Source organism: Cyprinus carpio, chromosome A25 (genome assembly GCF_018340385.1).
Source record: "Cyprinus carpio isolate SPL01 chromosome A25, ASM1834038v1, whole genome shotgun sequence".
Taxonomy (NCBI): domain Eukaryota; kingdom Metazoa; phylum Chordata; class Actinopteri; order Cypriniformes; family Cyprinidae; genus Cyprinus; species Cyprinus carpio.
In genome coordinates, this window is record NC_056596.1 from 16,758,299 (window position 1) to 16,770,455 (window position 12,157).

Genomic DNA, 12,157 nt, shown 5'->3' on the forward strand with positions numbered 1-12,157 from the left:
TGTGATATACTGGATAATATCAAATCGCACATATGCTAGTTAAAACAACAATTATATTATTGCAGGATTTGCAGACCATACATATCGCACACCCCTATGTTTAGATTTTGATAATGCATTGTCTTCTTATTGATCCACCACTCTGAACAAAACAACCATTTTATTGAAAATGGTCATTCATTCTGAGAGCAGGTGGAGTGTTTGGTAAAAATATAACAGCTGTACACAAAGCAGCTCAGAACCAGACGCTCATGTTCAGAAAGAGGCGTTAGATGTTTATTTTATTGTTTATTTAATTTAGTCTTTTGGTTTTTATTTTTAAGTTTAATCATTATATTAATTCTTGTCTTTATTTCCCCAAATTTAAGACCTCTTGAAATCATAATTAAGACTTTCCTGTACAATTTAAGACTTTTTAAGGCCTTAAATTTGATAACTAAATTTAAGACTTTTTAAGATTTTTTTAAGACCCGCGGAAACTCTGTGGAAGACAAAGAGAAAGAGGAGAGAAAGAAAAAGGGAAAAGAAAAATGAAGGGGACAGGGTCAAAGGACATTTGAACCTGATGAAATACAAAGCACTAGTTGACCATGTTCTTGTGCATGGAATGAGGTTGAGGGAAGCTGGCCTACAAGCTCATCTACAGGGTTTCAATACTACTTACACATACAATATAATAACAGTACATAGTAGCAGTACTTTAGATGAGAGTACTTTAACTGTTCTATGTACAGTAAATACTGTAGCACAAGTTGTACACCCTCAAACTCATAACTGTTGAATTCAGGGGCAACATTACTGTAACCCTGGATGTTTGTTGCCATATGCTAAGTGATCTCATCCCTCCCCACCACCAGAGCATGATGCCACAACCTTTGATAAATGACTCTCTAGGGGACCTAGACCTATTTGATTTTGACCTGGAAGTCTGATGTTTGTACAAGTTGGTGTGTAGTTTTGAAATTGTGTTTATAGTTGAGAGAAAATGTTTAAGTGTTTCATGTTGTTCATGTTAGCAATTGAGAAAAACATGACTTCAGTCATCAGCGTGAGTGAACAAGCAGTCAGGGGCTGTTTCTAGGCCTGTCACGATAACAAATTTTGCTGGACGATAAATTGTCCAAGAAATTATTGCGATAAACGATAATATTGTCGTTCTAAGACCAGTTTCAACTAATATAATGATAACGGCATACTAATGCAGGTACACCTTTTCAAAAAACAATAAACTTTTATTTCTAAAGAACATTTAACACTGAAAACGGAAAACATTTTAAATATCCACAATAAATGAACAAAACAACCAAAAAACAAAACAAAAAAACAATGGACTGTCAGTCTCTGTTAAAACAATGCACTTGAATAAATACCAAAAACAACCAAAATCAGTAAATAAAATGGATGTAAACAAAATTGCACTTCAAAAAATATTAAACATTAGACTCAGACATTATGACCTTTGTAAACAAACAAAGCCTCAACAGGCCATTTGAAAAAATAATTTCTCCAGCATAAAGCTTTGTTCAAATAAAGCAAAAGTGAATTGCCGTCTATGTCCACCAAGAGAGAGAGAGAGAGAGAGAGAGAGAGAGAGAGATTTTATGGCAGATTCCGAGCAATGTTTATATGCCAGTTAGGGATGCTCATATTGACCGTTTTCTTTTGCATAATTTTAATAAAGTGATAAAGATGTGGAGAAAGCTTGTCATACTTTTTATTGCCATATTAAAATAATTTTAACATTGACAAACCATAGGTAACATTAAATATGCATAGCGTAATCATTTTCACAAACACATGCAGTGGAATAAAAATATATAAAATAATATGAAAATATCGTCTATAATAATATGAAATAAATGTTTTAGTAGGTTATGATATTTGTTTGTGATGTAATGTGTTATTTATTGTGCATTGTACGCTGCTGTCTCGCTCCTAATAATGTGCTGGGACTGTCAATTGAGCAACAAGATCACAGTGCATCTCAATTCTCACAAAGATGCGTTCTGTGCTCTCACATCCTTCTGAGTTTGTTCCAATTCAAAGTAGCTTTGCAAGACTGGTCTCTACGAAAACTTGGAGCTGAGCAGGGCTTAATTTTGGGCAGCCTTATTTTGGTGGATCCCCCTCCTCACACAAAGACATTCGTACTGACTAGAGCCCTGCAAGGGCCTCAAATTTAGGCCCTAGCCCGGCCCATGTCCGACAGCTTATCAGAATTACCGGCCTGAGCCTGTCTTTTTTTCCCCTTCTCCCTAAGCAGCTTAAACTACTGTTTCAGCTAATAGTTCAGTTTTGTATGTAATAGCAAAGTGATTATATTTTGTTTCGTTTTTTTTTTTTTTTTATTAAGTTAATTTAGAAAATAGTTTGGAGCATTTTTTGTTCATTAAATAAAAGTTTTAGTTTTTTTTAAGTAACGACCAAGCGGACAGTGGCAGACAGTGAGCCTATCAATTTAGCCTTCTCAAATCATCACGACTCGCCTAAAATAAATAGATATAAAACAGTTCAAGCATATAACAATGTTTAAACATTAAACCTAGTTAAATGTGTGCTATATCCAATAGTTTGTGCAGAGACACTTTGCAGGTCATGGAGGTGACAGCGCGCTAACTTTTTTTTTTAGTGGATACGCCATCATTTTTGCTCATCAAGGTAAAAATAATCATTCTTTACTGCAATTGTTCTATTTTTATTTCTGTGCACTCACAATATCAACAAAATGTTGTGCTTTTATAAAATAAAAAAAACATGATGCGCTTTCTGCCGTCTCGTCTTTAACAGGAGTACAAAAATGAACCGAAGCTCAGTGAAAACATGCCTCACAGACATAATAAGTATATCTGTAGAAAGATTTAAATGATTACATAATGAAATAAAACAAATCGAAAACAAAAACTCTTTCATTATAATCATAACCCGTAAATATGCACTTCTTAAGCCTATTGCATGTATTTGAACGCAGAACTGTTCAGCTGCGCTGACAGCATGCACCATGATGCTACTGGCGGGACAATAAACACTGTCGAGCCGCTCTTGACAGTCGCAGTAGCACAGTCTCGTGTCATTTTCACCAGCGCGACAATTTTTTTTTTTTTTATCACTAATTGATGGATGTCTAAGATGTAAATAATAAGGAGAAGCCTAAAACAGGCCAGAGGCCCGACCCGTGTCTGAACTATGATGTGAAAATTGGCCCGAAGCCCGGCACTAATAGTCACTAGTAGAGACATACAACCACGATCAGATGATAAGAGCAGGTCATTTGTAACTCTAAGAAGAGCAGTCTCAGTACTATGACACGGTCTAAATCCTGACTGGAAATCCTCACAGATACCATTTTTTTTTTAAGAAGGAATATAATTGTGAGGATACTACCTTTTCTAGTATCTTGGACAGAAAAGGGAGATTCGAGATTGGTCTTTAATTAACTAGTTCTTTGGGGTCAAGTTGCGTTTTTTTGATGAGAGGCTTAATAACAGCCAGTTTGAAGGTTTTGGGGACATATCCTAATGACAATGAGGAATTAATAATAGTCAGAAGAAGATTTATGACTTCTAGAAGCACCTCTTTCAGGAGCTTAGATGGAATAGGGTCTAACATACATGTAGTTGGTTTAGATGATTTAACAAGTTTATACAATTCTTCCTCTCCTATAGTAGAGAATGAATGGAACTGTTCCTTAGGGGATCTATAGGGGATCTATAGTCTGATGCGATACTGTAGCTGACGGCTGCATGGTTACAGTTTTACCTGTAATAGTATCGATCTTAGAAGTAAAGTAGTTCATAAAGTCATTACTGCTGTGATGTTGGGAAATGTCAACACTTGTTGATAAGGTGGCATACATTTGATATTTTGAATTAAAATAAAAATTTACACTCAATAAGTTATTATTGCATACTGTTTTGTAATGTACTACAACACTGAGGTGCAGATATTGCCACTATTTGCAATTAGTATAAATAGCAGAAAATCGTGGTATTTTAACGTAGTGTATTAGAATCTATAGCTATTTGCACTTAGTGTAAAAAGCATATCACTAAAGATGCTGCTATTTGCACTTAGTGTAAATAACATCTATCACTAAGAAAATATGCTATTTTATATTTCACTATTTAAACTTATATTAGTGCAAATAGCCGTGCCCTTTTTTTTCTGCTGGGTCCGAAAGCTCTAAAATGCAGAAAGGCATTGCAAGGCAGGAAGGCACGTCCGAATCCAAATTCTGCTTTATTTCTTGTCTCCGGAGGTACCTTCTTCTGATCGTATTTTGAAGGCAGCATAGAAATATCCTTCGCTGCCTTTGATATCCCACAATCCTGTGCGTTCCATTCCGAGACTGTTGAGCTAAAAAAATAAAGATGGCGTCTGAAAGTTGCGGTCGGTGGTCAGTTTGTATGTAAATGTATATTTCTGACTATCTTTTTGCACTTTTGATGTTATTTCTAGCGAGAAATCAGTATTATAGTAATTAAATATTAGTTTAGTCATTCTATTTAATTGTAGATCATTAAACCATTACGCTGCCTCAGAAACCTGTCCAAAATCACTTTCATGAGGTGCCTTCGTCCAAAAACGCTGCCTGCAAAGTCATTGCCTCATAAGGCAGTGATGCAGCATGTCAGCTGCCTAGGGTGGCTTTTGAGCGAAGCCTTTTTTAACTAGCGAGTTGCAGCGATAGATTTGGGTGCTGTCTTTCAGTGTTAGGACAGACCAGGTTCAGTGTTAGCTCCTAAACCAAGATATTGCAAATTGCAATGCTCTGAGTTTTCCTATAATTTTTTTTTTTCCGATGACACGCAATTGATATTGCAAGCGAGATGGTGAATCAAATCATACAATGTTTATCTATGCAATTAAACTTTAAAAAATAATTTAAAAAAATTACTGTAAAATAGCCTATCCAAACTGTAAGCCACGGAAGCAGCGGCACTGGCGCCTCTGATCAGTCTCCGCGGCTGCATGACGCTGTGCAAGCGCAGAACAATACAGAGGTAGAGAGAATCTATGAATATTGTTTGCCTGGATATAAACGTCAAAATGGACCGTATTCATAAAAAGAAATTTGGTGTAGTAGGCCTGCACAATTCACAACCCAAACATGACCACCGCAACCTCAAACATAAATGTAAAGTAGTTTCTTTTGGATAATTTGACTTTAATATGTGTAATTTGTGCAATATATTTTGTTTATGAATATTGTTTTTTATGTTTGTCTTTTGTTTTACATTAATTATTAACCTTGTTTATAATCATTAATATCATGTTTTGTAGTTTCAATTTTGTGACGAATGTCAAACTTTAATTTAACTGACATTTTTTTCGTTTGTCTTTTATTTTATTTTTTATTTTTTATTTTATTTTAGAATTAATATGTTGATTGATAACCAGGAGAGAGTAAACCACACAATGTGTGATTGACGTGAATAAAATTCGTCAACATATTATGTTTGAAAGGTTGTTTTCTCTGTTATTATTATTTATAAGCAGGAAATGGCAATATAAAATTGATAATGCATCACAATTTTTTTTTTTTAGCAACTGTTCAACATTTGTATCCTTATACAAATTGTTACATTTGTTATAATTTATTAAATTATTGTTACAATAATTTAGAATTGTAGTAATTTATGCATATTTGCATATTTTTATGAAAAAAAAATGTATATTTAAGAAGTTCTCACTTTTAGTTGCTTATTAGCATGCCTATTATTACTAACATATTGACTCTTTATTAGTAATTATAAAGCATTTATTCTACATGACCATTTACTTTCCTAATTCTACCTAATACATAAACTTAACAACTACCTTACTTACAATTAATAAGCATCATATTAGGAGTTTATTGAGACAAAAGTCATAGTTAATGGTTTGTTAATAGTGAGATTTGGACCTTAAAATATAGTGTGACCAAATGCACAACATAAGATTGGCCCCTCTGTATTAACTGTGGCACTTCTTGTGCCCCCCAGTTGAAAAATTCCTAGAATCGCCCCTGGTCCTGATACTTTATGAACCAAACTCACAATTCACTTTCTTCTTGTAATGGTGTCGGTTCATATAATATAATTTATAGAATAATATATTCTGTAACTCTAGTCTAGTATATCAGTCTTGAAGCAGCTCAAGCTATTCTAAATCCTGCCCACTTCTTTGCATCATCAGCACATGCTTCAGTGCTCTGAGAGTGTTTATAGTGCTGTGAGTTTAACACTTCATGACTGAGAGCAGAACAGAACACAATCTTCATCATCACACAAGACACAACAACAACAATGAACAACATCATCATCCTCATCTGGACTCTCACACTGTTTGCTCAAGGTTTGTGTAATACAATTTTAACAATGATTATTTATTCTCTGAAGTGTAAAATATTAATCATTTACAGTTGTTTCTTAATGTTATTCTTGTCCTTTCTTTCAGAGTGTAGAGGACAGGTCACTATAACTCAGAGTCCATCAATAACAGCAGCTCAACCAGGACAAGAAGTCAGAATAAACTGTAAAACCAGCAGTTCAGTGTATTATGGTAACTACTTATACTGGTATTTACAGAAACCTGGAGAAGCTCCTAAACTTCTCATATATGCTGCAACAAACCGTTACACTGGAACTCCATCTAGATTCAGTGGCAGTGGATCTAACAGTGATTTCACTCTGACCATCAGTGGAGTCCAGACTGAAGATACAGGAGATTATTACTGTCAGAGTGCACATCAGATCACTACATCAGTAATAGCTGGGTGTTCACAGTGATAAAGAGTCGTACAAAAACCTCCGTCAGTCAGAGTCACAGTGACTGCACTGATACAGCTGAGAGATACTGCAGCTGCTGATGGATGTGATGCAACACATCCATCAGCACACAAGATTATATAAGGCAAAGTTTAGAGAGATTTTAATACAATATTTATTTATTTATTTTACTCATTCACTCACTCACATGAAAGTTTGCACTTGAAAAACTATTAATAAAATGGAAAATTTCCCCAGGTCACCACATGTTCATAGTTTGACTACCATTCTGTTTCTGCAGGTGTTGACATGGTTAATGTTTATCTATAAAATAAAAGCTAAAGCTCTGACACTTTCAATCAATAAAAAGTTAATTTCGCAGTGCATGATGGGTGCCACCATAGCACAAAAATCATCCATGTTTACCAGCATGCATTGTGGCATGAATAAATTATGCAGCTAAATGATAATTTAGCTGCTTTATCTATCTATTTATTTTTATTTTATTTTATTTATTTATTTATTTATTTATTATCATTGTTGTTGTGAGTTTTCAGTATTTAGTTTTGTGAGGTTCAGAGTTGATCTGTTTATCTAAATGTTTGCTGATTGTCACCATTGCTTCAGGGGCGTGTCTACGTGACCACCAGATGTCTTGAGATAGGCTTGTTTTTAGTAAATTTCTAACTGCCCCTGGCAGTGGCAGATCCTGGCTTGTGCAGCTGCCTAGGGCGCTTTCTTCTCCCCTTTATACTTAATTTTAGGTGGTTTCTATCAAGCATGCATAATGTTACATGATCCATGTAATGCGCAAGGATGAATTTCTCCACTCACAAGTGGATTTCCTTCACTCACACAAAATTGGATGTGTGCTTTTAAATATACATTGTTCTTTTATGAATGGTCTCTGCTCTCGCTCAGATATTGCGAGGAGTAGGCTTAGCTATCTCACTAAATGGAAGCAAGCTGATTATAGTCAGCCTTCTCTAGTTATTTATTTTATTAATAGCCTACTTATTTTAGTTAAGTGCTTAAATTATAAATAGCCTATGTATTTATTCAATTATTTTATTTAGTGCATTTGTATTTTGTTGTTTCTGTATATAGTTTTGCAATAAAAGCATATCAACCAGGTTCCAGAAATAATCGCTGAGGGTGCTTCTGAAATTAGTGAGAGTGCTCTAGTCTTAATTTTCACATATTTTGTCCTGTCTATTGCTATGGTTATCACTATGTAAATCACTGCTACTTCGAGAGTGAATCCCGTATAAATATGCAGACATCATTACCGAAACTTTGCAACGTGCGTGTGGCCGAAAAACAAAGTTCAACATTTTAAATGGATTATAGACTAGAAAGCTTGCAAAGAGTTCTCATAACCACTAAAAAGCTGTCACTCTTTGTTTAGTGAGTTTTTACTACTATACTTTTACTATTACTATTTTTACTATTATATTATAACATACATAGTGCCGCAAACCAACACAACCATAAATTAGGTGGCAGTATGCAGTATGTAAATAACCAATGAGCAATCAAAGAAGAAAGAAGCAGCATGGCATGCTTTTTCTTAGCATCGGTTTCCATCTGTTGAGTATGTCTTGTGTGTTAACCGTGAACATACTCTGAGTTGACAACTTACTCCTGGACATGTTTTTGGAGCCAGCATACCTCTAGTATACAAGGTCTGGGTTAATCAACCAAGAGTTCAGGGTTTATGTGACGGTAAGTAAACCTTGCCTTCTGGAATACACCCCGGGTTTATAATGAATGTAGACAATAATGCTGTTTATGGAGCTGTTTAATCATCATCTGCTGAGATCTTGAATGTCATCTTTTATTTCAGGTCATTTCATCTAAAGCTGTGGCTGTACGTCAGTTGTAGTTGTTGTGTTTCTGCTGGTCTTTTCTCCTTTTATCTGTTCTTGTTGTTTCTCTTTCCTTCAGTTATTCTACTTAACAGCAAGTATCTAACAGTGATTTCACTCTGACCATCAGTGGAGTCCAGACTGAAGATACATGAGATTATTAACGTCTAGGTTACATCAACAGTAAAAGTGTGTTCACACAGTGATAAAGAGTCAAACAAAAAACCTCCGTCAGTCAGAGTCACAGTGACTGCACTGATACAGCTGAGAGATACTGCAGCTGATGTTGGGGAAAATAATCTTTTATTCTGATCAACACAAACACTAATAACACAATATAAATTGATGAAGTTTATTGGGATACATTTTGATATTGACTCAACAAAGCCTTGTTTAAATGTGTAACCACTTTATGTCTGAAGGTTTTTCTGTCACACAGAGAGCAAAAAATAAAAATACAAATAAAATCACAAAGGTCATCAAAATCTCATAAACAGTTCGTTTATCAGCTTATTTAAAACATTGATTTTTTTTTTTTTTCCTAATCAGTCAGCAATATAATTTTCACTTGATCTGAGCTGCAGTCACAAATTTTGAGTTTGTGAAAATTTCACATTTTTATAAGTGTAAACAAAAAGAAAAAAAATAAGAGTGGAATATCCATAATAAAATTGTAAGAAGCTGAAATTAACTCCATTGAGTGAAGGAGAGGACGAGCTCCAGCACAGGACTCCTCTGGTCGGTTATTGGGCTCGAAAAGTTTTAACTTTGTCTAAGAAGAATTTAAGAATGTTTTCACATAATCAGGGAGAAATCACTAAAAATGTCTTCACAGGAGAGTTTAAAACAGAGTGTGAGGTTTAGAAGCTCTGGGAAGTGAGTGCAGGTTATGATGATTTCCTTCAATTGACAAATCTATGGAGAAAGACATGAAGACAGACAAATCCATGAATGCTGCTGAATCCACTGATAATAAGGCTGTATTAATAATAAATGTTAGCTAGATTATGTTCACTACCTGCTTAGCAATGCATGCTTATGCTGAAATATAATGAAATAATGATTCGTTTTTGCAAACGGTGTAAATTGTGTCACAATGTGTATTGAGTTGGCTTCATGGAACATAGTGAGCATTGATACTCCCTGCTTTTCACAGTGCATTGTGGGATGTTTAGGGAACAAATGTTTCAGTGCACTGGAAGGATTTTGTGATTGAGACAGCCCTTAAAATGGCCAACTTCCTGAACTAGGGAGCTGATTGAGATGCACCCGATGTGTTTGTGTTCTAGGATTTCTCTGTAGGCATTTGTATCATGTTGCTAGATATTTCTACCATGTTCTAGTATTTTGCTAGGGTGTGCAGGTTAGTTTCTACCTAAAAACTGTTTAATTTCAGTGAACTTACAGTTATTATCTTATAAATATGTAGCAAACAAAACTGTTTCACCAATAAATAAATAATCAGGCTTCACCATTCACAAACTCATAGGGACTTTGAGAGTCATGTTATCTGTATGGCAAAATGTAACACTCCAAAATAAAAGGAGTAGAGAAAGAGAACGACAGGTTCCTGACTGGACGAAATTTATTTGGGCCCGAGTAGCCAAGGAGACTCAAGCACACAACCTCAATGAATACAAATATAGCTTTTATTCTTATATACTAAATACAATTCATATTAAAACTTAAGATGGGTGTCGCATATAGTTAATAGTGCTTTTAACCTATCACAAGTTACCTAACGTAAGCAATCAACGAGCAGAAGGGTATTCAGCAGAGGGTTTCAACACCTTAAAGTTAGTTAATGTGCCGACAATTATACAGAAATTCATTACACAGCAAACACCAAAAGATACAAAAATCCATGAGTGCATCAGTTAAATCAAACACTTCAATACACACCACAAAGTCACTCAATATGAGCCAAAACCACTCTGGCTGGCTACTTAGCCATCGTCAATATAAAACAGTATGCAAAATGGCACATGGAACATAATAACCTGCCCTAGGCCCTATACACACACACACACACACACACACACACACACACACACACACACACACACACACACACACACACTCACGATTACAAACACACAGACAGTACAAGAGCCGGGGGACCGGTAACAATTAGTCAATCACATTAACCCAGGACTCCCCGGCGAATACCACACTTCATATACACATAATTTAATAACCATAAGGGCAGATAATGGTCTGCTGGTCTTCTTACCCACTACCGGACATGGGGTACAGCATTCGGGAAAACAACCGGTGGCCGCCGAAATTTAAATAGGGAAACCCAAGATTACAAACTAACCCTCCCAATCACTTCGCACGCGTTGCAGAAAAGACATCCAACCCACGTCCCGGCACGGTACTAAGCAAAATACTAAGCAAAATATGCAGTTGCTTAGGGGCCCTGTGGACACCAGGGGGCACTTGTCAGGGTTCAGACAGTAATGCTTGGTAATAATAGTTTTGATAAAGTTTGCTTGTGTCAGTCACGTGTTAATATTTGAAAATGAAGAGACAGCACTATCAGTCTGGTGAAGAGGAAAAAGAGGAAAGAAAGTGAGCAAGGTACAGTGATGTGATGGATTTTGAAAGTATATTGTTGAAATGCCAATGACACATGACAGTGTCATCTGTACAATAATGAACATGAACGGGACTGTTATTGTGGGCACTTCAAAATACATGAATCATTTTTAAATAAATGTTTTATTATCCAAATGGTTTAGATTTTTAGAGCTTATTTCCCATCGACCAGTAACGTTTTACAATGCTGCATGTTTGGTGCGTGAAGCTTTGTTCAGATTTTTGGCTGAATAAAGATGCAAGTTTACTCTCTGACAGGAAACACAGCTGTTACCATGGTTACCCCCGTACACAAAGCAGCGCTACACACACGCACCTTTCTGTTTCTGACACCTGTCACAGAAGTCAAACTGAAAATATTTAAATATTTTAAACAGCCATTCAAAAAGTTTATTCACTTTGGTGTTTTTCAAATAACACCAAATATTTGCATACACCATATTTTTATTCAAACATTTGTTTACACTTGTACATTTTTGCCTTTTAATCTGGACTAAAACATGCCAGCCCAGAACAGAGATTATTCTGTATTATTATTGATAATAATAATAATAATAATAATAATAATAATAATAATAATAATAATAGTAAAAATATATTATTCTCTTTAATTTTCATAACCCACGTGTTCTTGCTTTAATAGAGCATTAATCTCACTAAATTTTCATGTTTTGTTACTTGAAATAAAATAGTCATTAACTGACTTAAAATATTAAAGGAAAAAGAGACAACATTTCTAATTTTCATTTAGTTTATCTTGATATTCTAAAATAACTAATATAATTAGTATTTTAATAATAAAAAAATAAAATAAATAATAACTGTATGCACATTAAAAAACAAAATAAATTTGAATTAATGAAAAAACTAAACAGTGAATATGACAGCATATATATATATAAATCTAAATATTAACAAAAACTATAATAGAACCTCAATGAT

General features: G+C 34.8%; 1 gene segment (V, D, J or C); it reads left to right on the plus strand.

Annotated features, from left to right (window-relative positions):
• Positions 1-6,279: 6,279 nt before the first annotated feature.
• LOC122135634 lies at positions 6,280-6,782 on the plus strand. The segment is given in 2 exon segments: positions 6,280-6,333; positions 6,436-6,782. Coding segments are annotated over 2 exon segments (381 nt in total).
• The last annotated feature ends 5,375 nt before the right edge of the window (positions 6,783-12,157 follow it).